At 41.1% G+C, this 26331-nt stretch overlaps 7 protein-coding genes across 7 annotated transcripts; 5 read left to right on the top strand and 2 right to left on the bottom strand.

Annotated features, from left to right (window-relative positions):
- Positions 1-6973: 6973 nt before the first annotated feature.
- On the top strand, positions 6974-8611 carry FSST1_009585 (uncharacterized protein; the record flags this gene model as incomplete). The annotated part of the gene is made up of 1 exon (XM_083226573.1): positions 6974-8611. One exon carries the CDS (start codon positions 6974-6976, stop codon positions 8609-8611), a length of 1638 nt encoding a protein of 545 aa, XP_083085546.1.
- Positions 8612-9574: 963 nt separating this feature from the next.
- FSST1_009584 (PEX28-32 family peroxisomal membrane protein) lies at positions 9575-11516 on the top strand (the record flags this gene model as incomplete). The annotated part of the gene is made up of 2 exons (XM_083226572.1): positions 9575-10951; positions 11004-11516. The coding sequence occupies 2 exons, from the start codon at positions 9575-9577 to the stop codon at positions 11514-11516; spliced, it is 1890 nt and encodes a 629-aa protein (XP_083085545.1).
- A 535-nt stretch (positions 11517-12051) lies between these two features.
- FSST1_009583 (uncharacterized protein) lies at positions 12052-13110 on the top strand (the record flags this gene model as incomplete). Its single annotated transcript, XM_083226571.1, has 2 exons — positions 12052-12701; positions 12750-13110. The coding sequence occupies 2 exons, from the start codon at positions 12052-12054 to the stop codon at positions 13108-13110; spliced, it is 1011 nt and encodes a 336-aa protein (XP_083085544.1).
- A 1707-nt stretch (positions 13111-14817) lies between these two features.
- FSST1_009582 (uncharacterized protein) lies at positions 14818-21116 on the top strand (the record flags this gene model as incomplete). The annotated part of the gene is made up of 2 exons (XM_083226570.1): positions 14818-15073; positions 15127-21116. 2 exons carry the CDS (start codon positions 14818-14820, stop codon positions 21114-21116), a joined length of 6246 nt encoding a protein of 2081 aa, XP_083085543.1.
- Positions 21117-21833: 717 nt separating this feature from the next.
- On the top strand, positions 21834-22553 carry FSST1_009581 (acyl-CoA N-acyltransferase; the record flags this gene model as incomplete). The annotated part of the gene is made up of 1 exon (XM_083226569.1): positions 21834-22553. The coding sequence occupies one exon, from the start codon at positions 21834-21836 to the stop codon at positions 22551-22553; it is 720 nt and encodes a 239-aa protein (XP_083085542.1).
- A 62-nt stretch (positions 22554-22615) lies between these two features.
- On the bottom strand, positions 22616-24083 carry FSST1_009580 (Homogentisate 1,2-dioxygenase; the record flags this gene model as incomplete). Its single annotated transcript, XM_083226567.1, has 2 exons — positions 22616-23960; positions 24016-24083. 2 exons carry the CDS (start codon positions 24081-24083, stop codon positions 22616-22618), a joined length of 1413 nt encoding a protein of 470 aa, XP_083085541.1.
- A 771-nt stretch (positions 24084-24854) lies between these two features.
- FSST1_009579 (uncharacterized protein) lies at positions 24855-25606 on the bottom strand (the record flags this gene model as incomplete). Its single annotated transcript, XM_083226566.1, has 4 exons — positions 24855-25010; positions 25063-25246; positions 25330-25381; positions 25477-25606. 4 exons carry the CDS (start codon positions 25604-25606, stop codon positions 24855-24857), a joined length of 522 nt encoding a protein of 173 aa, XP_083085540.1.
- Between the last annotated feature and the right edge of the window lie 725 nt (positions 25607-26331).

Here is a 26331-nt window from a genome sequence, read left to right as displayed (position 1 = left end):
CAATGAAGGTCACCTCATGGCTCACTCGTATATGCTGTGTCACCCCTCAAGTGTTAGTGATTTGAGTGGAAATATGCGGCTCAAATGCCATAATATCCAGCTATTCATCTCAGCAGTGCTGAACGATGTTAAGTCAGAGCACTCGGATGTGCTGATATAGTCGGAACTTTGACCAGTTACTTGTTAATAGCATCCATCGACTAACGCTATTACCTGTCCTCAATCAAGCTGCTGTAGTGTTACACTCGCAATCACCTGGCTATATCATCGCAGCATGTGACATCAAACTATTCGTTGTCTGCATACAATCTCCATGTCAACTGCCGATTGTTGCTCTTTTGGAGGGTGGCAAAGAAGCGTCAATATTGCGATCCAATGATAAGACGTAGCTGGGGTGGGTGGTGTTAGTGGCAATCAGCCTTGAAGCTTGATTTCACAACTGGAGACCAATTTATGATAGCTAGAAGACCAAAGAAAGATAGGATAAGGGTTTCATTAGTTTTGCAATTAAATATAAGATAAAGAGTACTGAGTACCGATAGTATTGGCTATGTATATAAGTAAATATAATTCTATCTAAATCTTTAATAATAACACTACTGCTATACCCTATCTATAGAAGACAATAGGGCTTACTATCTTAAAAGTTAATTTATAGTAGGCTAACCTTTTCTATAGGGCTTTATTAATTGCATTTTTAATTTTTTAATTTTCTATATATTAATTTAATTAATTATATAAGTAGATTATATAGGAAAAATAAAGGTTAAAAAGGTTATATATTAGTATATTAATAATATCCTTATATTATAGCTTTAGCTTTATTTTTTACCTTTAAAATTAATATATTTTATAAAGTAAAAATTCCTTTTTTTTTATTATATTTATATACTTATAATAGCCTTAAATAGCTTAATATTAATTTATTTAAAATTATATAGCTTAAATCTTTTATTTAATATTATTTTTTTCTCTTTATAAATACTTTTTCTTATTAAACTTTATACTTTAGCTATAAGCCTTATATAGGCTTTTCTTATTTTATATAAATCTATTTTACTCTTTTTATATACTTTTAATTAATTTTATATTACCTTTATTATTTTTATATAATTAAATACTTTATTTTTATATACTTTTTATTCTTTTATATATATATTTATTAACCTCTTATTTTCCTAGTATTAATAATATTTACTATTTTAATCCTATTTATATAAATATATATATATCTTTATATATTTACTATATTAATAAAGAAAGAGATTATTATATAGTAAAAAGACTATATAATAGCTATTATTATTATTAAAAAGAAAAAGACTATTAATAATATAGCTATAAAAAAAGCTAAAAAGATTATTATAAAAAAAGCTAAAGATATTATTATTATAGCTATAGTAAAAGCTAAAGCTAAAGCTAAAGCTATAAAGGAAATTAAAGAATTTATAAAAAAAGCTAAAGAGGCTATTATAAAAAAAGCTAAAGAGGCTACTATAAAGAAAATTAAAGAGGCTATAAAGAAAGCTAAAGAGGCTATAAAGAAAGCTAATCTAGTTAAAAAGGCTTAAAATAAGGAATTTAAAGAAAATATACTTAATAATAAATTTATTACTCTCTAGAAATACTATAATATAGTCTATAAAGTAAAAAAAAATATAAAAAAGATAATTCTATAAAAGTCTATATCTTTAAATAAATAATAACTTAAAGATAAAAAGTATTATTTTAATAAAGAGTATAGCCTTAATAAAGTATTTAAAGTAAAGCTTTATATATTAATTTATAAAAAGGATTTAAACTTTATAGCTATAAAAAAGGCTTTATAAAAAGACTTATAAGACTATTTTATATATTTCCTTAAAGTAATATTTAATATTCTTATTACTATATTTAACTTTAAGGCCTTATAACCTTATTTATATCTAGACCTTATAATTTAAGGTTTTTATTATACCTTAAAGGCCTACTTTTATAAAGGTATTAAAGCTATTTAAAAAGATAAAAACTTAATATATATTATATAACTTATATATTTATTATATTATATTAATTTCTATAGTATACTATTAAGCCTAATAAACTTTATTTTAATAAATATAAATAAGGTAATATAAAACCTTATATTATTTAATTTTCCTAGTAAAATATTAATACTTTACTTTATTATTTATATAGAACCTCTTATAATAATTTAAAGAGCTATAGGAAATATAAAGCTAAAAATAATATAATTATAAATTACTTTATTTATTTACTTAAGCCTAATAAATATTTAAACTGCAATTAAAACTATTTAAGCTTATTATATTCTTTCTTTAAAAGTATATATTATTTATTATTTATTTAACCTTAATATTAATTATTATATAGAATTTATACTTAAAAAGGGTAAATATAAATATAATATTAAATTTAATAATAATAATAATAATATTATTTTAATCTCTTTAAATTTAAATAATTTTATAGAGAATATTATTATAAAGCTAATTAAAGCTTTTAATTATACTTTATACTTTATAATTATTTAATTCTTTAAGAAAGCTATTAATAAATTAAAGAAAAGCTTTAAAGATAAAAAAAGTAAAAAGTAAAAATATAAATAATAAAATTACTTTATATAATTTCCTTTAAAAGACCTTAAGCTATAATTTTATAATTTATAATAAGATTAATATATATATTTTTAATATATAATAGTATTTATAGTAATATATAAGGCATTATAATATATTATATATAGCTTAATAGAAAAGTTTAATTTACTTTATTTTACTTTTAAGGAAAAAAATTATAAAGATATTATATAACCTTATAGTATTAAAAAACTCCCTTAAATAGCTATATATACTTTAAAATTTTCTTTTTTTATCTTTTATAAGCCTCTATAGTACCCTATAAGCCTCTATTAGCCTTTATAATAAGTAATATTAACTACCTTTTTAAAGATTTAATATTATTTTATATTTAAATTAAATAATAAAGAGATATTAATTAAATAGCTATAAATAAGCTTTTAATATATATTTCTATAGAATTTAATATCTTTATATCTTAAGTAATATTATATTAATACTTTAAGACTTAATAATTAAATTAGTTATTATTAAATATTAATTAAATATATATAAAAAATATAAAAGCTCTATATACTTAAATAAAAAAACTTTACTTTAATAATATTCTTTAAAATAAAAATATTTTATATTAACTATAAAAAAAAGGCTTTATAATTATATTTATAAATATATAATAAATATAATAAGAACTTAATATCTTATAATATTAAACTATTAAGTAAAAAGTAATATAATTAATTAAATTATATAAATTCTTTAAGAATAATACCTTACTTAATATTAAGCTTTAAATATTTAATTATATATATTTTTATACTTATATATATTAAAATAATATTTCTCTTAATTAAAATAAGATTTATAAAGCCTTTTAAAGCTTTTTACTATAGAATATAATTAAATAATAAAATATATTATAAAATTATTAAATTAAATAAATAATATTTAGCTTTAATTATATATAATTAATTAATATTTATAATAAGTTAAAGGCTTAAAGTATTAAAGTATATATATTAATTAATATTTACTTATATTATATTATATAGCTTTATATTAATATATTAGCTAATATATTATATAATATATTTAATTAATATCTTTAAATACTTAAAGAATAAGGTATTATATTTTTATTTATTTAATTAAACTATAGAAATAAAACCCTCTTTATAGCTAATATATATTTATACTTTTTATAAGTATATTATTATTTATAAGGTAATATATAATTAATTTAATTTTAAAATTATTAAATTTATAGTAAAAGTATATATAATAAAAAGATTAAAAGTTAATAGTATTAATTAAATAAAAGTAAAATAAAGTATTAATATATATATACTTTTAAATTATTTTATATATATATATTAACTATATATAAGAATATTTTAATAAAATTACTTTTTAAGGCTATTTTTTAATAGATTTTATTTTAAATAGAATTATTATTTTTTATTTTTATATATTATTAAAATAAATAGAGCTCTTTAAGTTTATATATCTTTAAGATATATATTAAATTTGCAAATAGTATAATAAGTTATATATTATTTCTAGTTAACCTTTTATTTTATATTATTAGCTAAAGACTTAAAAGGCAATAGATTATATTATTTTTATCTTATTTATTTAATTATAAATACTTAAGGAGCTTTTTAATAATAATTAAGTTAATATTTATATATATTTATTTAAAAATATAATTATAATTTATAATTAGCTTTTTAAAGAATAAGTTTTTCCTTAAGATAACTTTAATAACTTAAAACTCTTTATATATTTATTTCTATAAGGCTATTTAAAAGAGTATATATTTAATAGTTAATAATTAATAATTAGACTTTTTTTAATATTTATAAAAAAGATTAATTAAATATAAGCCTATTTAATTACTTATAATATTAATATTATATTATTTAATAAAGAATTAAATAATAATCTTAATTATAATTAAATTTAAAGTTAAAAGAAGGCATTATATATATATATTATAGCTTAAATCTTTATAATAACCTTATATTTTACTTTAAGTAAAATATAGCTTTTATTACCTTTTCTTTTTTCTTTTTATATATCTCTTTTTCTATATTATTTTAATTCTCTTTTATACTATTAAAAAATACTTTAAATATAGCTAAAATAATACTCTTAATATTACTTTTATTTTTTTCCTTTTTTACCTCTTAAACTATAGTATTTTTATATTTAATTTCCTTTTTAATACTTTTCTCTTTTTTAAAAGGCTATAAAGCTTTCTTTTTAACCTTTTATCTCTATTTAATATACTTAAAAATACTACTTTTTACCTTAATTAATTTAATCTATTTAATTAATCTCTTTATAAAATAAATAGTATTATTTATTTTTAAATTATTTTATTTTTTAAAATAAAAAAATATAAAATTAATAAAAGTTTTAATTTTTATAGGAAATATAATATTTACTTATTTAAAAAAGTCTTATAATTATATTATCTTATAAATAGCTTTATTAAACTCTTAAGGCCTATATATATCCTTTATAGTATAAAAAGAAAAAATAAGCTATTATTTAATAGAAATAAAATCTATAGTAAAAATAAAAATAAAATCTTTAATTATATTAATATATAATAAATATATAATATTTAATATAACTTTAATTTTACTTTTAAAAATATAAAGTATAATACCTTTAATTAGCTTATTATATATTAATAATATAATCTCTTTAATAACCTTTTCTTTATATTTAATTATAATATAAAACTTAATATATAATTTAATTATAAAAAGGCTACTATAGGCTATTAATATAATACTTTTTTATTAACTTTTAATAGCTATATTATAAATATTAATATATATTAATAATATTAATTAAGATTATTTAATTAATATTATTATTATATTACTTTATATAAAAACTAATAAAATTATTTAAAGGCTATTATTAATAAGGTTAATAACCTTAGTCTTAATAAGCTATTAGCTATAAAATAAATAAAAATTAGCCTTTATAAAGCTATTAAGCTTTATATATATATTATTATAATATTTATTACTTTTTAAATAGAATTTAATATATTATATAAGAGGATTTAAAAAAATTAATGTAATTAAATATAAAAAGTTAAAATAATATATTATATAGCTTTATAAAAAGCCTTATAAAGTATTTTTAATATTATTTATTTATATAAAGTAATAGCTTTAAATATAAAAACTATAATAATTAAATAAATCTTTATAAAATAATAAAATACTATATAGAGATATATTTAAGTTAATATAGCTATACTAGGGTATATATAGTAAATAAAATCTCTTATTTTAACTTTTAAGATAGTAAGCCCTATCGTCTTCCGTACTATCCCTGTCCCTGTCCTTGTCTCAAATCTCGAACCATCCATCGTGGATTATCACGCGGAATTCTAAACCAACCGCCAAAATAACTCATGCCAAACCCCACTACTCAAACTCAGATCGCCAACCAGATTCCACTATGACACTGGGACCCCTCATTGTACAGGGATCATCAACGCACAAAGGCCGCATCTATCTTGTATATAAGACCCTGCATGATCCAGATCAAAGAATATTTCTTTTCTCCATCCTCATCTCAAACATTCAACCACTATAACATCCTTTTTAAACAACTACCTACCCAACCACCAAACAATCTTCACAATGGCTGGCGACTGTGGCTGCTCTGGTGCCTCTTCTTGCAACTGCGGCTCTAGCTGTAAGTCAACAAACATCCATTGATCATGGCGGGGTCCAATGCTAATTATATCTAGGCTCTTGCTCTGGCTGCGGCAAATAAACAACTTGATCATTTGATCATTCGAATATCACACCTATCCCAGGCCCAGGCTAGGGTCAAGATGCATCTTTTTCACAACGAATCACGGACGGAGTTATGAAGGGCGGAGTTGAGATCATGATGTGATTGGGATATGCGGTTGGATAGCTACCATTTAAGCACAAATACTATCCTTGTTGTTCTGTTGAGTATTCTCCTGATCATGTTTGCCTGTTACATGCATGATGCATTTCCATGCTACAATGGACAGTTGCACAGTGTTTTGCAAACTCCTCAAAAACATATTCACAAAATGCATCCTTAGCACCAAGGTAAGATATTCCGATGATAAGGGACCATCTCAGGACGAAGACGAACTTCGCGCTTCTCTACTGGTGATAGTTGTTATGGTTTCGAGTTTATATAAACAGGTTCTGCCAGCGGATGATTCCTGCATAAACTTTGAGATAAAGTTGTTGAAGTGACTCGTCATGATATTAAATGTTGGCTGGAAATTATGAGTCAGCCATAAGGTTTGTGTCTCCTATATATATCCTACTCCAGAATTTTCTGCATTCCAACTTAGCCAACACCCACCCATCGCAATGGAAGGCAACGAGACTCCTCCTGCTAGTCTGGCAACTCTACCGGTTGAGCTGGGCTATCACATCGCTACATTCCTAGCCAACCGCGATATCAAATCACTACGCCTCACATCTTCTTCGCTACACGATCGCTTCATCTTGCGTTTAAAACGAGTCTTTGTCTCGGCAAGCCCCCTCGATATCAAGGTTCTCAAAGAAATCGCAAACCATGAAGTATTTCGCCAGGGCGTGACCGAGATAATATGGGATGAGAGCGCGTTCCTGCCTTCAATCAAGCACTTGAACATGCACCTGGGGCACTATGTGTGTGAGTGTAATGGCAGCATTCGGGAGCTGCCTAGAAGGAAGGGAAATGCCGGTCTGCCAGGTCGACCGGACAAGGCTACCCGCCAACTTGCGTCAGCCATGTCTCGAAACGAGTGTGAACAACTCTATTGTGAGTTAGTGGACGAGCAAGATCGTATACTCAAGGCCGGGGAGGATATTAAAGCATTTAAGTATGCCCTCGATAGATTTCCTTCCCTGCGTCGAGTAACTATCTCGACCAAAACTCATGGGAGGCTGTTCATGCCCATGTACGAAACACCCATGATTCGTTCGTTCCCGTATGGCTTCGTGTATCGTGTACCTACTTTTCGGCGAAATTATGATGGCTGGGATTCGAGCATACTGTGGAGAGACGAACAATCTGAGAATGAGTCAAAGTACTCTGTTTACAGACGCGGCGTCTGTAGCTCCCTGAGGGTGCTTGCAAAACATGGAAGTCACAAGGTCTCCGAATTCATCATCGAGGACGCGACGCCGGGTACACAGGACCAGTTGGACTATCTTAGCAGATTCGATAATGAAGACAACGCATTTGGAGACTTGCATTCACTCATTCAGAGACCCGGCTTCAGTCGATTGCATCTATATGCCCACGGTCCAATGTGGCACGAAACCTTGACGAAAGTCGAAAATCTACGGGGCCTTCGTATCTGCGGCAGTGGGAAAAGCGTCGATCTGAAATTTCGAAGATGCGTGATGCAAAGCCTTCAAAGCCTCGTGTTACGAAGACTCAAACTGGAAGCACATAGCTTCATCACGTCTGTGAGTCCTTTAACTTCACTTCGCTGTCTGGTGCTGGATAATCTTGTATTTGCGAATGAGTGCAGGGATGGAGAGGAAATGCGCTCGTACTCATCGGAGAATCCACACGACTTTCTCAATGCATTGAGGGAAAATGACTGGCGGAGTCGGTCTTCGCGGCCAAATGTCACCATCAAGCTCATCAGTCGTTTCTGGGTGGAGGGTGAGATGTTGAAACTTGACTCAGACGTCGACAAGTTTCTGTACGAGAATGGAGAAAATCCATTTGTGCCGGACGACATTGAGATTCATGGCCGGCATTGTATTAACTTGCGCGAAGACTTCGAAGACATTTGCGCGGGCAAAGGAATTGAGCTGGATGAATATGATCCAGAGTATGAGCGACCGAATTATGATGAAGAGACACGAGAACGCCTGGGGATAGCCTCGACACGCAAAAGGAACATAGAGAGGATCTATAGGTCCTGGGGTGACGGCGAATGGGGGCCTCGAACATGCCCCCCAGATTGGAAGAATAGGACACAAATCCTCACTATGAACAGTCGGTAGAATTGGCGTAGACCTTGGGGGAAACTATGAGACTATCATGAGATGAAATAAACAAATCACCAACCAAGGCTTGAGACCTTGACTTGGCATAATACCAGGATGCAACATAAAAGACCCCGTGACTTGATGAAACTGCGATTTTACCCAGTTGATTTACACACCGAGAACCTGATTCATGTGCAGCCCGTGCTTGAACCGAAGAGTTTAGCATGTGACAAAGACAACGACCCAAGGTTCAAGTCAGAAATTGGAATGGATTACTGCGCCAACCGAGAAAGCTCACGTGTGACTTTTTGACATTGATGTTTTTTTTCTTTCATCTTTGCCATACTTTTATTTCTGTTGGTTTATTTTCCATCATTTCTTTTATTTGTCTTCAAGTTAAGGAATGACATGCATCTGAGTGACCTCAAGTCGCGGGGCAGAAAAGAAAAGCAACCACTACAATCCGGGGTAATCGCTGCCTGCTGAATGACGCTGCCATAAAATCGTGGCTTACAAAGTCGCTGAAGAAACCTGGAAAACTTGTTGCCAAATGGCAGCTTTTGTAAGTTGTTATCTCCCAATTCTATTCTTATCTGCCTTTTCCCTATCATTCTATTTATTTATCTCCCTTTGGTTATCTCTTTTGCTCGTGTGTCTTTACCCCCCCAAAAGACAACCAGAGACATCCCTAAAGAGACAGGCAGCCGCTAAAAAGTGGCGCCCCATGACATAACTTACCCCATCTCCCTCCACTCCATGACCTTGTCTTGCTTGGTCTTACCTTTTTGCGACTCTCGACTTTACCCTCTGACGTCGCGACGCGGCAGTTCAGCTTAGTCCTGCTCAGAAGGGCAAATTGCCCTGCAACACATCTCGATACCCTCACAAACCAGCTCCATCATTAATACACCGCCTGTTTATTGACCGTAAACTTTCTCCTAGGATACCCCGTGGCTGTCGCATCTTGCACCGTCACCCATGTCTTCCCGCGACGATGCGTCTCACGGCGCATCACCTCCCTCCTACGAACCCTCATCTTCAACTACCGGCGCACCCCCGACCTACGCCAGTTTCTCCCCCGTAACACTCTCTGCGAATACTCCCTCCCGATCCTCACGACGATCAACTATTCTCGTCCACCAAAAGAGCCCCCTGCTCCTCGCTACTCCTCCCCAAATCACCCGCGCCCTTGCCTACAGCCACCCTTTCCTCCTTCCCTTGAATACACTTGCCGGACTCCTCACGTGGAGTACTGGAGATCCTTGGCAAAGCTTTCTATTATTGAGCTTCTTCTGGGCGGTTGTTCTGTATGGCGATGTAGTAATAACGTGGGCCGGCCCGATCCTGGTCGGAGTCGCCCTCATTGCCGGCATGTACGGCCGGAGATACAGTCCTCTCAGTAGTAGTGGGTGGACTGAATCCCGGGGCCAAAATACTGGTACCAAGGGAGCAAACCAAAACACCGGCGAGAGCAGCCAGCAAAACGGCAAAGCAAACGCCGGCGAGAAACAGTCGAAACATGTTAGAGGAAATTCCGAGGTCACCAACACGAAACATCAAAAGACACTAGACGAGATCGTCGAGACTCTTAAACAGCTTACAGGACGATGTAATGTTCTCATGGAGCCTTTGCTCGACATGACGGATTTCCTAAGCACTCAAACAACCGCAATCAGTGCTACCACGAGACCAGCGCTGACTGTCATCTTCATGCGACTGCTTATTATCACGCCCATCTGGATCGCGCTTACTGTTCCGCCGTGGAGAGTCGTCACCACCAGACGTGTAATACTAGTGGCTGGAACTATCATTTTGACTTGGCATGCAAGGGTTCTCCGAGTATCGCGGGCCATTCTCTGGAGAAGCTCCACAGTTCGGAGACTTGCTGCCGGTATTACCGGTCTCCATTTTGATACTCCCGAACAACCCTTCCGAAAGGACCTGGCCCAAGCCTCTAAGAAGGGTAAGGATCGTGTCGCCCAGCAAGGAGATTCGGAGCTTACCAAGGCCCTTGGGAAAGCAACGAGTTTCCAAACCAACCGCAAAAACGTTACAGGAAAGACGGCAGGTGTTAAGTTTACTTTCATCATATACGAGAACCAAAGACGATGGATCGGTTTGGGTTGGACTAACAATTTATTTGCATATGAACGAGCTGCATGGACTGATGATCACAACAACTCGGTGCCTGCCAAGGATGACTTCGAACTACCTGATGTATCAGACGGAAGCCATATGGAGTGGAGATGGGTTCCTGGGAGCCGCTGGCGTGTTGATGGCGTATCCGATGAGAGTGGTCCCATAGACTACGACGGGAACGAGGGGAAGAACGGATGGATATTTTACGACAACAAGGTAAGAAACTATACTGAATATGCGCGATCTTCTGTTGCTAACGTTTTCCCAGTGGCAACACGGCCAAAGGGGTTCAGATGGTTGGGGCCGATGGACAAGACGAAGAAAGTGGTACCGCGATGCCGAGCTTGTCGAAGTCGATCAGAACGCAGACTCCAAGGAAGCTTCAAAAGACAAGGAATCTCCAGCAGTAACGAAACTACGATCTCAACCATACGCCAGTAACGAAGCAATGGTATCGACACGAAGCGCTGAGACACAAGCAGAGGACACCAGTAACGATGACGCAAGCTCCAAAGCAGCAGACGATTCCTTGTCAGTACACTCGACATCCTCAAAATCTTTCCTTCGGTCGCCTTTTCTGCGAAAACGAGCCACTGACCGACCTGGAGCCGATAATAAGGAACGCACTAGACGAGACAGTAGAACCAGTAGGACGAGCAGTCTGTACAACGACGATGACGCCGACGCTTTAGGCGCGGAGTTGGCATTGGAGATTCAGAAACAAGGTAGGCCTGGAGGACAATGGGGTATTGGCGACGAGGCACGAATGAGTCTTGAGTAACGAGGTACTTTGTGCGGCGATGCTGCATATCGAGATTATAGGCGTTTGATGGGATTAAAGACGGGAATCGGTAGTTTGTGGGATGGCGCATGGTTGATCGAAACATTCTCTGTAGGAACAAGGAACGAGGCTTATGATACCAACTACTTTAGTCAATCGAGAACAAACAAAGAAATGTGTTCCCTTGCAGCCACTTGGATGATGGAGTCGCTCTCGGCAGCTTGATCCGATGTCGATACTTGATCTGGAACAAAGACCGATTTTGGTGACACTTAGCTAGCGTTGCAAGGATACACAAGAGTTAAAAAAGGTTGTCACACTTATTCTGGTAATCTGGTTGTCATAGTTTGGTCGTGATGGTCCTTTTGAGGTTGTGCTGGTGTCGGTTGTCGCCAGTGCCTACCACTGTCAACTTTTGAACTCTTCAATATCATCACATCGTCACCTGTATTTCTTTTATTTCCTTTCTTCCGTATTTTATAGAACAAGTTCTTCCACCTTCACATTCCTTTTAATCCTCATCGCGGTTTATATCATGGAGCTTCCGCTACCTCGAGACGCGGCTCGAACTCTTGGAAAAAAGAGAAGCAGTCGCGGAAACGCCCTCACTCTATCCCTCTCCCCCGAACGCGCTCAACATCAGCATCATCCCCAACGGAGCATAACATCTCCTGTCAAGCCCTCCTCCGCAACGCGCTCAACGCATTCAAGCCTTTTCTCCCCCGACCTTGTACCTCGAAGCGCATCAACAGCACCTCACCACCCTCAGCACCATCGCAACATCTCTATATCTCGTCCATCACCTAGTTCAATTGACTATGGATCCATACACTCCGAAGCACGAACCGAATCCGCCCTGACTATTCGTCCTCCTACAACCACTCTCTCGAGAGGAGGATCACCGCCCCTTACGCCATTCCCGCCGTGGGTCAGCGAGGAAGAAGACGAAGGCGATGAAGAGTGCGAGAATCGTACTTGGGAGAATTCTACGACAAAGAGGCATAGTTGTGATGGTGGTCATGTACCAGTGACGATTCTGCGCGTCGAGGGGAAGTGGGTGGTTAGTTCTGTCATACATGGCCTCGTGCTTGCGTTACAGTTTGCCGTGACACTGGGTGTTTTTAGCGCTTTGATGTGGATTACTGTTTGGAAGGAGAATGAGCCTGGTAACGACTTTGACAATTGGTAAGTCAAAATCATCCCAGAATCGTCACTCATTTTTAACATTTACAGGCTTTGGAAATTTGCGGACCCGAGTCTTGTTATCGTTCTCCTTCTCTGCGCAACGAGCCTCATCATCCACGAAATCAAACTACTATCATCCGTAGCTCTTCTATACCTCGAATCACTCATACTCGTAGTCACCACTGTGGCGGGTTTCGTTCTTTGGACGCGGTGCTTTCAGGAGGAGAGTCGCAGTGTAAAGGGTGTCCTGATGGGTAGCAATGTGTTGATGTGGGGGCTGGCATTCTTTGGATTCGTCAGGGCTGTTGTCATCTGGAAGGTTGAGGCTAGTGAAGGAGATGTTGATCAGGAGAGGGCGGTTATGTACGGGACGTTTGTTCCGTGGGATGAGAGACGGGAGTCACTGTAGGAAAGCAGATCCCGCATCTCCAGACAGCTGTAGATTATAGGGGTCTGCCAGGGCTGGTCTCTATATTGCCATGAATGTTACCTGTGATGCAAAATGGAGTGACAGATCATGAAACAAGAAATAAAACACAAATATTTCACCCCTGTCACTTTGGAGAAAGATGTATTTGCGTGATCTGCTGATTATTGGGTCGCCCCAATTGGTTACCTTGGGGTTGATTAGCCATCTTGGCGGACACTTGTCAAGATGACTTTGCATATCACGTTGTATCTTGTGTTCGGATTCCTTACGCCTCAGGGTCATAATATCTTCCACAAAGCCTAAACGATCCAGACCTATCCCTTTGTGTCTTGAAGGGCGTATACGGAACTTCCATTTTCGAATTTTGACATGATCTCCAAGAAACAGGGTATTAACAACAATATTGACATATCATGCACTCTTATGCTAGCGGTTGTTGAAACCGTGAACGGCACAGCAGCACTCCCAGGTTACCTTTTCTGTATAAGTGCTTACATCTAAGTCGGCGTTGTAACTGAATCCGAAATGTCAGCCTGCCGGAAACCCCATATAAGTTGCCATGAGGCTGAAAGATTTGGCCCCCATGCTGGGATGAAGGACAGGGGTTCAAATAAGGCTCGGGCTAACCCCGGAATTCTTTTAAAGACAGACCAATGGTTGGTAAAGGATATAAGAATTGGCCCCCAAATTCTGTCAGGGGTTCTGTTTACGACAAGGTTAGTTACCGTTATGAGAAAGCAGGCTCGCAAATGACCCACAGAGGGTACATCAGTTGTAGATGAATACTGGGACGATTGTATATTTGAGGAATATTTCGAAACTGTTATCATACTACAGAGGGGGTAAAGCAGTTAATTGGAAGGAAACGAGACATATCAGCTCTGCTTCAATGGAGTTGGTAGAGTTACATTGAATGCAAGTGGCATTACCGTACGAATAGACAGCGGGGAAATAGGTAAGTATGTATTACTGCGCTTGGCATGTGGAAAAGGTTTGGTCCTGTCTAAAATAATAAAATCGACATTCATGTAGATGTAGCATGTAAACTAAGCCTCTATAGTCGCTGGTGTCTGATCATATCTATGTCTTTACCAAACGCATTCCCGAAACGTAAAGTCTCGACAAGAAAACATGGCGGCTGGGATAGGTCATTCGACTATATCATAGATACCCAGTCTTAATTGCAACCTCATGTACTTTCCATGGGTACTAAATGAACAAGGTTGTTCTATCCCCTGGGGAAGAGGTAACTTGTATAAGGCTGCCATCCTGGCGTCTTGGCGAGATACATCCGGCCCCCAACAATTTCCAGCAACGAAACATAGGTTACTGTAGACTACTACTGCGCGAGATAGTGATGGAACGATATTCCAAAGTACCTACTTACCTATGAAACTAATGGGGTGCCAGTTTTTGCAATGCCTGTCCTGGTGTGGTATTAGATATACTGAAGTGGCAGACTTGTGGTCCAGTCGCTGTCTCCGTTCCTTCTTCCCAGAGTGATGGGTAGGTCTGCTATTATCATATATAACCCTTCCCTCTTCGCTCCCATATGGACCCTTTATTCGGACAAATTTATCCCTTACATGGCCTGTAGCGTATTCAATATTTTGAAAGAAGAGCAGCCGCCATAACAATATAACACCAGCTGTACAACAGCCACTAGCTATTGCATCATTTTCCAACATGAGTTTTGCGCAGCCAACCAAAAAATCGTTCTCTTCCACCGTTGATTTCAGCGATCGGTCTTATGAGATGCCTTATTTCGTCGACGTCGATGCGCCGGCTATGAAGGTAAGTGGTGTTACCAGGAAGCCGATAGCCTCGCAGCCTGAGGCAAGCACCCCTCGAAGTATTGCTCCCACCTACGAGCTCAAGGAACCTAAGCGAAAGACAACTCAAGAGAATATGGTCCCCGCCACTCCAAAAGGTGTCGAACATGGTATGTAACATCGCGATCCAGTATATTACCTTTGCTAACGTTGGTATTACAAGGCCCACCACTCCCTCTGCGAACACACAGCTTCAAGCCCAACCCGGCGGCATTCCTACAAAGCTTCGAGTTCCCTTCCATTACAGACTTCAAAATTGAACCGAGGGCTACAGGCTCATGTGTATGGCTCGACAAAGACCCCCTGTTCTTCAACTGGCAGAGTTCCAAGCACGCATTGCTCTGGCTTCGAGGGTCTGAGGGATGCGGAAAGTCCACTTTGATGAGCCATGCTCTCCATACCCAACTACAATTGGAGCCAAGCACAATACATCTAGCATATTATTTTTCCATGTGTGGAAGCGAGCTTCCGAGAACGCGCCTTGGGTTGCTGAGAGCAATGCTACATCAGCTGATCCCGCAGGCCCCTGAGGCGTTCGATGATATGAAGACTCGGTTCCAGAAGATTCAAGATGCCTTACCCTCTAAGCAACAAGTGGCATGGAGTGCCCAGGAGCTCTTTGAAGACTTGACCAAAGCCATCGCCAAGATACTCAAAACACGATCTGTTTGTGTGTATGTTGATGGCGTCGACCGCTCAGAAGGGGAAACGGCAGCCAAGCTTGTCCAAGACTTTTCAAAACTCCTCGAAAAGTCTCAACCAAAACCCTCCGCCAAGGAGCCTACTATCACACATGGGCTCAAGATCATCTTTTCTAGCACAACGTTCCCTGCTAAAGAGCCATTCCCACAATCATACATCAACGTGGACGAGAAGAATGGGCCAAGCCTGAGACAGTTCCTCGAGGGACAGCTCTCCACAACCGACTTAAACACTCGACAGCTCGTTCTGTCAAAGTCTGGCCCATCATTCATCTCTGCACGTTTGATCATTCACCACATCAAACTATTCGGTCCGATGCAGTCTTCTCTTGTCCAACAACCATCACCTACTCCAGCTCCTATCTCTTTTTTGCTCGGGGACTACTTCCAGAACATGGCGCAACAGGGAAACAAGAGTCTCGCATCGCTTCTGAGTTGGGTGTGTTTGACAACTAGGCCACTGACTCTGGCTGAGCTGCGAGTGGCCCTGTCGCTCGATATGATTCCCGAACTTGAATCCTTCAACTATCTATTACAGGCAGAGCCATTGTCTCGATACAGCTCGGACGAGAGCTTCCAATCTTGGATCAAGGCTACTTCATGGGGCTTGCTTGAAACGGTGACACTGAGTGGTCAGAAGGTCGTAAAGGTAATACATGACAGCATTGCATACTTTTTCTTATCAAAGGGGTTGGCCATTCTGTCGTACGGCTCTCAACCACCGGAGAGCCCAAACTCCCCGCTCCAAATTTCACACAAATCTCTCGCGACGAACCTTTTACGTTATCTGGCCGTTCTTACCAAAGAACCAAAATTGTCAAACGGGGCTGATAAGGACCCTACGTTCGCGCTTCTCGGGTATGCAGGCGCCAACTGGCCCAACCACATTTCAGCAGCAGGTCTAGTCAAGCCAGATGCTTCGAAAATACTGAAGCTTCTGCAATGGCCCTCAGACAATGTCATGAATGTCTTGGTAAAATCGGATCAAGAGAATCACGCGGTCAGCGAACTGCAAGGGACACTCTGGGCACATATCTTTGCAGTGTATGGACATGCGCTGCTGCTTTCAGTGGCCATAAAGAAGGCCGGAAACGAGGCATTGGGCTTGTCAGATAACCAGAAAAGAACCCCACTGCATCATGCAGCCCTTCATGGCCATCTAGCAGCATCCAAGCAGCTCCTCAAGTCAGGTTCCAAGGGAGACGCCCGTGCCGCCAATGGACAGACGGCTCTACATTATGCTGTCCTACAGGGTCATCAAAGTGTCCTGAAGCCGCTTATAGACAATGATGCAGGTTTAGTGTCTGCTACAAACCATCTTACACAGACGCCTCTTCTTTTGGCGGTCATCCGTGGAACATCATCCGCTGTCAAGCTTCTGTTAGAAAGACGCGCTGATGTCAAGGCGCTGGATAGGTTCAAGTCCTCCGCATTGCATCACGCTGTTGGAACAGACAAGTCAAGTCTGCTCAAGCTCCTTCTAGACAGTGGTGCAGAAATGAACCTACAGAATGCCCAAGGCCATACTCCTCTGCATCTTGCAATATCCGAAAACCGCCCTGCTATCATTAAGGTTCTTCTTGAGCGCGGCTGCCGAGTCGATATCCCTGATATGTCTGGAAGAACCGCTCTTCATATGGCAGCTGCGTCAGGGAACAAGTCTTGCACACAAGAACTTCTGAAACGAAAGGTAACAATTGACACAAAGGACAGGGATGGCCAGACAGCATTAGTTTATGCCGTTGAAGGTCTTCATGTCAGTCTCGTCAAGGTGCTTTTAGAATCCAAGACCGATGCCAATGCCAGAAACAAACAAGGATTCAACGTTCTCATGCTCGCTGTCAGAGTCAATCAGGAGAAGATTACAAAGCTTTTATTGGATGCCGACCCAGATTTGGACGTTCTCAGCAGTGAAGGCCACACGGTTATTTTCTATGCTGTCTATAGAGGAAAGGCAGTGTCGCTTCTGTCAGAGAAGGAGCAATTGGTCGCCTCACTTCTTTTGAAACACTACAAGAAGAAGTATGTGGTCTGGAACGCCGAGTGGATAGCATGCAAGGAGAAGTTTATGGCAGAGCATGGGAAGAAAAAAGGCGATGCCAAACTGAAGACCAAATCCAAGGCAGAGTCTAAGAAGACGGCAGCACCGCCATCGGCACCTATTCCTCACAAGAAACAGGTTCGCAAGCTTGTTGATTCTAAGTCAGAGGACGTCTCCAAGGCCAGCACAGACACAAAGATACATGCTCCAAAGCCAAACACCCCCGTGCCAGGGCCAAAGGAGCCTGTCAGACTTGATCCCAGGCCTACTACCAAGCCTGATCCTAAGGCGATTCCCAAGGTCAGTCCTAAGGTTGATCACAAGCCTGATACCAAGCGTGGACCAACAGCAATATCTCAGAGCCACACAGCCGCAAATGCATATTCTCCATTCAACTCTACTAACCCAGTGACCTCTCCTCCTCTACCACAACAATCAGCAGCCGCACAAAACAACTCGATCTCGATTCCAACTCAAAACCACGGGAAGCAGCAAGACTCCGCTTTCATGCCATTCCAACCTCCGCAGTCTACCATTGGAACATCAGTACATACAAGCTTCAACGCGGGATCTACAAGCCCTACTGGACATCAACGGCTACCCATTAATCATAGAAGCAGTTGGGATATGTATACTGCACTTTCGGCGAGCTCCCCAGAGTCAACCCAGACAACGCCTATCGTTGCAAAGAACCCACATACATCGTATTCTGGTGCATCTCAGCAACCCCCTAGAGGAGATTCCTTTCGGCCTTTCCAACCATTACAGCCTAATGTAGCGCCTGGAAGTCCTTCAAATGCAGCACCACAGTCTAGAGGCCAGTCTGATGACAGATATTCCTTGCCGTCACAGAGTTCATATGCTCAAATACAGAACTCGTCAGGTACACAGGCGACTCAACAAGGACCTGTTCAGGGCTATCAACCATTCAGTATCAACCCTCAGACATCCAGTATGGCACTTTCTCAACCTCAGGCACCTGGAAGAAAGCCTGTCAATTCATCGATCAATTCTATTGCATCGCCGAGTATCGGACGCAAGCCTGTCGGGGGTCAGCCAGTGACTGGAGCGTCTGGGAAGTCATCACCACCTAACCAAATGCAAGCTTCTCAGTCTCCTGTTGGAATGTTAGAAGCAACACGTGGCAAGTCGCAGGCTCAACGTGTTGCTGGTTCACCGTCGCCTAATACCTCTCAAGCAGCTCCAGTGAAACAACAGATTGCGTCTTTTGCATCTCAGAACCCGATCGCAGCTCAGAATAGCCCTTCGACTCACAACGTCGTTGCATCTGCGAGGCCCGCTCTGGCTGTGGCTCAGAGACCTGCTGCCCAGGCTTCCCCGTCTTCAAAGCCTTTTACAGTTCAGCAACCTACTTCGGCTCAGAAGCCCGTCCCATCTCAGCAGGCCTTCACGGCTCCAAAGCCGCCTACACAACAACAACCTGCCACAACTCAAAAACCCGTTGCAGCTCAACAGCCTACTACGGTACAGAAACCTGCCCAGGGCCAGGGTGTACCGTCTCAGAAACCCTCCACGACTCCCACTACTCCAAAGCCATCCACACAACAACAACCCGTAGCGATTCAGAAGCCTGCCACGACTCAGCCTTCTTCTCAGAGGCCCTCCATGGCTTTGAACCCATCTGCATCGCAGCAGCCAACAGTAGCTCAGAAGCCTGCTTCGTCCCAGCACCCTCTTCCGGTTCAAAGACCTACCCAAGGCCAAGCTGCATCGCCTCAAAAGCCCTCAACAGTCACCACAACCCCGAGGCCATCTACACAACAACAACCCACAAGTCAAAAGCCTGCCACAGGTCCTACGGCTGCAAAACCATATACACCACAGCAACCTACAGTGACCCAGAGACCCTCTCCATCTCAGACGTCCACCTCGTCCCAGCAACCTGGCTCTATGACCAAGCCCTCTACAGCCCAGAAGCCAGCTCCGACTCAACAGGTTACTCAGAACGAGAAGAAGCCCATCCCATCCGGTCCAGTAACGGCACCAGGAAAACCTGCCTTAGTTCAAAAATCCAACTCCCCTGTTCATAAGAAGCCAACTCCTCCATCAACTTATCCTTCTGGTTACTCGCCGCAGACCCAGCCTACTATTGGGCAGCGGTCAATTGAGACACACACAGAGAGCCAAGAGAGAAAGTACAGCAGTTCTGGAAATTCATCTGAAGGGAAATTCGCAGCAGCAGCAGGTGCTGGCGTCTTGGCAGGTGCCGCTGGGGGATACTTCCTTTCCAACTATGTTCAGGAACATCATCACTATGAGTCGAAATCCATCAAGAATGATGATTTCAGGTCGGATGACGCACAACACCAGCCTGTTCCACCCGCGAATTATACGGAAAACTATTACCTGGGCACAGAAGAAGAACCGTCCGAGCACTCTGAAGAATATTCAGAAGCAGAAGAGTCTGGGGATGGTGGCATGTCAGATGATGAAAGCGAAGACAACGATTCAATTTCTTTCAGTGTAGAAGCTTCAGATGCAGATGACTCTGACGATCAAGTTTTGTCGGATGATGATGATCTTGATCTTGATCTTGATGAAGTTGATTCTGATGAGGATGAGATCGAAGATGATGTTGAGAGCTTCGACTTTGATCAAGACGAATCTGATATTCCAGACGTCGCTGCTGACTTTACCGATGACGACGACGCGGGCAATATCAGCGATATTCATAATGACGACGACGACAACGATGAGGAGGATGCTTCAGATGAAGAGACGGGTCTTCGTGAAATGCAGGCAGAGTCAGACAGTGGGCTTGATACAGACCCAGGCCAAGATGAGTCTGATTCTGACGGAGATGCCGGACAAGACGTCGATTCGGATGAAGACATTAGTAACGAACCGGAGCGCTTGCAAGCACATTACCAGCAGCAGATGGTTGATCAATCCGATTCTGAAAATGAAGCACGGCCAGAGCAATACGGCCATTTCCCACACCAGGTTGTTGAAGAAGCTGATTCTGAGGACGAGGTGCAGCAGAGCCACTTTCAACAGACCTTTCACCAACAAGAGTCTGATGACGAACAAGAGCCAGAATACTACGCAAATAACCAGCAACAGGCTCTTCAAGAACCAGATTCTGACGATGAAGAACAACCAGCCCACTATGCAAATCACCAACAGCAGGTCGTTTACCAGTCTGATTCTGAAGATGAGGATGAAGTACAACAAAATCATTACCACGATCAATACCAACAGCAGGGTAACTACCACGGACAACATCAGCATCAGGCGCAATCTACTTTCGATGAAGATTCTGATGATCAGGTCGATGTCGATTCTGATAATGAGGTAAACGAACAGACTGGTTATAACGAAGGAGGAAATGGCTACGGCCAGCAAAGCTATGGTTGTTACGAAGGTGCAGGGTATGATTCTGACTATTAGGCGGACTATTCAACGATGGATGATATGCCAGCGAGAAATTTGAAAGCTTATATGAGCCTTACGGCTGGGAAGCATAAGAGACGAAATTAGCGAGCCATTTGTGAGATTTGGACTGGAGTTTTAGGTTATTTATTTTTGTATACTTAAATATTGACAATAACTTGTCTATTACACTCCGTTTGACTTGACTTGTCTTGTCTTTATTTGCAGAGCATGAAGATTTCCATGATTTCTACAGGTACATCAATTATTTTATACAGAAGTTCCAAGTTGCGGCCACTACTGATACAGCAGCACCCCGAATACGCATGATGACTCACGCCGAATAAAGAGCTTCCCAAAAGGAGGTTGAAGCTATCCCAAGCTGGCCACAAACACACAAAGGTCCTGGACTAAGTAAGGTTTATGTGGCAGGAAACAGACGGTTTAAACGCACACAAAAGGTATGATACAACGACTGAATTATTTCGTCCCTTGGTCAAGTTAAGTAGAGATTCCTGCGACCCCATAGTCTATCGATCTATACCAAGGTAGGCTAACCCCCACGGGGCTATGAAGTGGAATCGCGGTCCACTATCATGCACTCTCAAAAGAACTAATGCCTCAACCATGATGAAACCAGTTTCTCATAATTATCCACCGAAAATATAAATACTCCCTTCAATCTCATCTCATCTCATTATTACTATCATCAATTACTCACAACCTTATTGCAAAATGGCTACCCAGGAAGATATCCGCATCGAAGTCATCACGAATCCAGATGACTTTGAAGGCTGTTTCAGAGCCCAAGCCAACGCATTTGGCCGTCAAACCAACGATGCAATCTGGATCGCTTTCAACCCAGGCTGGGATACAACCGAAGGCGCAAAAGCTGGCGTTCAACGTATAGTTAGCCGTTTCAACTCTGTTTCTCAAAACCGCGACGGAAAACCCAACACTGTTTTTATTAAAGCTACCGTCAACGGCACCATCGCCGGAATGGCAATCTGGCATCAGGCTTCTGTTGTGGAAGGCTGGGGCGATGCGCCTGGTGATATCACAAAAGGCACTTTTCTCGAGGATCTGTATCCTGGGAATAAAACTGAGCAGAAGTTCCTTGCGCAAGCGGATAAATCGCTCTTTAAGCGTCGAGGAGAAATTATTATGGAGAAAGCTACCGCTTCGCCACCGGCGGTCTTTGTTATGGATATTTGCGCTGTTGATCCCAAGTTTCAGCGAAGAGGCCTTGCAAGGAAGTTGGTTCAGTGGGGGTTGGATGAGGCTGTGAGAAGAGGAAATCTTGAGTGTGTTACTGAGGGATCTAGCATGGGACGTTTAGTGTATATGCAGCAGGGCTTCAGAGCAGATGGTGAGGAAACGGTCTATGAGATGGATGAGGAGTTTAAGGATAGGGAGATGCCTTCGAACCTTGTTCTGAGGACTGGAAGTCAATAGACATGGACAAGAGTTTCCAATTTGCAACTCGTTAAGCTATCAACACCAATTTTATATCTTCCTCATAGGAGGTGGGACTTCACCTTCAAACCCTCGGGCATCTTCCAGTGGTTCTTAACACCACCCCAACTCTCCTCATTATAGCCCTCTTGTACCTTTTGACACGTCCTCAGTCCCCATTGCGTAACACCAACCATCAAACAACTCTCAAACATGAACGCACAACTTCCTGCTCCAACCTTTACAGGCTTGAGTTCTGCATTACGCGCACCCTCGTAGCTCTCTGCGTCAGGACCGTGGCCGCTCATGACATTATGCAGACTAGCACCGCCGGGCACAAAACCTCCTGCGCCGCCCTTCTTCGCATCGTAGCCGCCTTGGATTAGGCCCATAAACTCGCTCATCGTGTTGCGGTGGTACCATGGTGGACGGAATGTATCTTCCCCAACGAGCCAGCGTGGAGGGAAAATAACAAAGTCTGCGACTGCTGTGCCGGGGGTGTTTGTCGGCGCTGAGAGGACGGTGAAGATGGAGGGGTCTGGGTGGTCGAAGGAAATACTGCCGATGGTGTTGAAGCGACCGAGGTCGTACTTGTAAGGGTAATAGTTTCCGTGCCAAGCTACAACGTCAAAAGGTGTGTGCGCTTGTACCGTCTTGAACAGGTTGTTGTTGAACTTGACAGACACGGTATACTTGCTTGATCCCTCCATAGCTGTAGCTCCGAAGTCCTCGCTGAAGCATGCAACAGGGGATTGGAAGTCTCGAGCGTTGGCCAAACCGTTGGAACCAATAGGGCCAAGCTCTGGGAGGTTGAAGTGGCCTTGGTATAGTTCAAGAGCGTAACCTCGAGCTGGGCCGGAAGGAAGATGGACCTGATACTTGACACCTCGAGGGATAACGGCGATCTCCATGGGTCTGACGAGTAACCATCCGAATTCTGTGCGAATATCAAGACCGCCCTCTTGCGCAACGATGAGAAGATCACCATCGGCGGAGTAAAAGGCAGATTTCTCATCCATGCTCTTTCCCGCGGCGTAGATATACATACCTAAGCCCTCTTTCAGTGTAGGATCTCCTGCACCAGCAACAAGTCTTAAACCGGTGACAAAGTCTTGATCTTTAGCTTCATTATGATCAAAGGGATCCCATCGGAGCTGGTTGGGGATGTAGTGCAACTTTCCATCCTCTGCACCGTCAAGGGTCTTGTTCTTCTCACTTGCAGCTTGTGTATCAGCTTGGTATGGAGGATGCGCGCAAGAGGGAAGGGCTCTGTAGAGCCATGTTTGCTTGTTTTCATGTCGCGGGGCTGTAAAGGCTGTTCCGGAGAGCTTTTCTGCGTAGAGGCCGTATGGTGGCTTCTGAGGGGAGTTGTGTCCGATAGGCAATGCGCCCTCAACAGCTTCAGATCTGAAAGGATGTCAGTTGAGGTTCATGAATAAGAGTTGTGACATGTGATGCTCACTCTAAGTGACAGTTGAAGCCATTCTGATAACGGTACTTCTCCTTGAGATCAAAGGTTGTGATAGGCATGATGACTGACTGTTTGAGTTTGAGTTCTCAACTGAACAAGTTTGTGAGAGTGGGAATAGGATTATTATAACTGTGTCTCGACGGCTTAACAAAGTCCCCTTGTTTGAACGACGTATGACGCTCAGTAGCCGTGTAAGCCGGCGTTGGGAGCGCAATTCCGATTCCGCGTGTCAATCATATTGACGGCCCGACGTTAGCCGGAAATCATCGCGCTTTGATTCCGCAGATCTGAAGAGGTGAGAATGTTACCCTGAGGTTCCGTAACAGGCCATTTTATCGCATATGATCGGGATCAAGAAGATTGATAACAAATCGCATTCTTATCGACTGCCTAAATTGAGTTGGTCAATACCAAATTACTAACCCGGGTAGTTCAAGGGTTCAGGTACAAGTTTATCCAAGCTAACATCATTATCGCGGGGTAAGAGAGGTCATTGTGGGTCTGGGGAGAACAGCTGGGGTCGGAATCAACAGAAAACACACAGACACATATCTGTTCACAGTCATGACAAGATTATTTGTTTAAAATTGTATATTATGTAAAGGAACCATGGCATCATGGAACCTTAGAACGCCGACCGAATCGACCAGCGATACAAAGAACTATGAGTAGAGGAGTACACCAGGCGATGCTCCCAGCAATCGCGCAGAATATGACCGGACCGAGAATATCTAGACGCAATATCCCGAGCGCCGACTCGCAACGAAACCAGCGAAACGAACAAGAATTATAGGAAGTATTGGAAGAGATATCATAGTTGCCGAGAGAAATTATTCCTCGTTCTTCTTGTTCTTCTTCTTCTTGCCGCCACCGGCGGAATCTGTGGCCGTGGGCTGGGCCTGCAAGTGAACAACAAGTCGGGTCCATGACTCTTCCTTGTCCCACTCGAAACCAGCGAGGTAGGGCTTTTCGAGCTCATCATCGGCCTGAGGATGTCAGTATGCGTCAATGTACAAGTGTAAGGTGTTCCAAACATACCCGCTTCTTGTACTGCTTGTGGATGGCATCAAGTGCGTCCTTGATTGTTACACCCTTGAGGTTTCGTGCTTGCACCTCCACTCCTAATGGGAAGTGAAGAGTAATTCTCTTGACGGGGGGTTTCGTGAGGTGAAGCTTGAGGATAGCAGCGTCTTCTACTGTGCTAGAGCTCTTGTTGATTTTCCTGTTGAACGGGTCAGTGGCTGTCTCAATGGATATCTCATAGTCGAAATGCGGGGTCGACAACGTCAAGGGCCAATAGCTTACCATCCAGTCTTTTGACTCTCAATAGGGAGCTCGAGCTCAACGCCCTCGGCCTCTGCAGTAACGAGTCAGTAAACAAGTCTTGCGAAGGTCTCATGCCATGTTTCCCGATATCGGAAGGAGCTATGAGAGAATCATGTCAAAGCTTACCGAGGTCATTGACGTTGTAGACACCAGGTGCCGCTGCTGAGCTCTGTCGCCGTGTCTTCTTCTCTTCCTTGGGGGGTGAGCTTGAGAGACCTTGGACGGCTGAGTCGACCTTGGAGAGTTCTTCTGTCATGATGATTGGGGTTTGTGAATTGACCGAATAGATCTGATTGTTGTAGCTGGTTCTGCTGTAAGAGAAATGTTAGTGATATTGGTAGGAATGATGGGGATTTGTATAAAGGAAGGACCACGAACCTTTTGCGTCAAAGCAGAAGATTGTAAGTGAAGTTTGTTTGGTTTGAAGGTGTTGATGTGTGATGAGAGGGAAGGAGAAGGAAAGGGCAGATGGAGGGGAGGTGGTTGTTACTTATTACAATCGCACCTGCCGCTCGGCGTCGTCCATCCCCGACGGGAAGTGGTTTACCTGAGGCAGGTACAGGTACAGCTTCACTCGTCTTGACTTCACCTTGAATTACTGCAATGAGCTGTCGTCAGACTGGGCGGGGTAACTAACTGCTCATACCTACACCACACCCGGAAAGGAAGGGAAAGACACGACCTAGGGGGGTACAACTAAGGTCTGCCGCGCCTGCTACTGCGACTGCTACTGTGCCTGCACCTGCGCCTCGCTCCGGTTTCTGTTTTGGTTTGATGTTGCAAAAGAAACATGCATTAGGTAGGGTCACTATAATACAGTACGATACAATAGAATCATAGTGGATTATTGCACCACCCGCTGATGTTGAGGTCGTCGTTGGATAATCGCGTGACTTTGGCCTGACGGAAGGCGTGACGCCCCTGGCTCCAAGCTCAGCAGACCACACCTCAAGACGCAACGGGTCTAGTGCTGGCGCAACC

This window comes from Fusarium sambucinum, chromosome II (genome assembly GCF_050947815.1).
Source record: "Fusarium sambucinum isolate potato_lamoka chromosome II, whole genome shotgun sequence".
NCBI classification, from domain to species: domain Eukaryota; kingdom Fungi; phylum Ascomycota; class Sordariomycetes; order Hypocreales; family Nectriaceae; genus Fusarium; species Fusarium sambucinum.
This window is presented reverse-complemented; position numbering and strand designations above follow the sequence as displayed.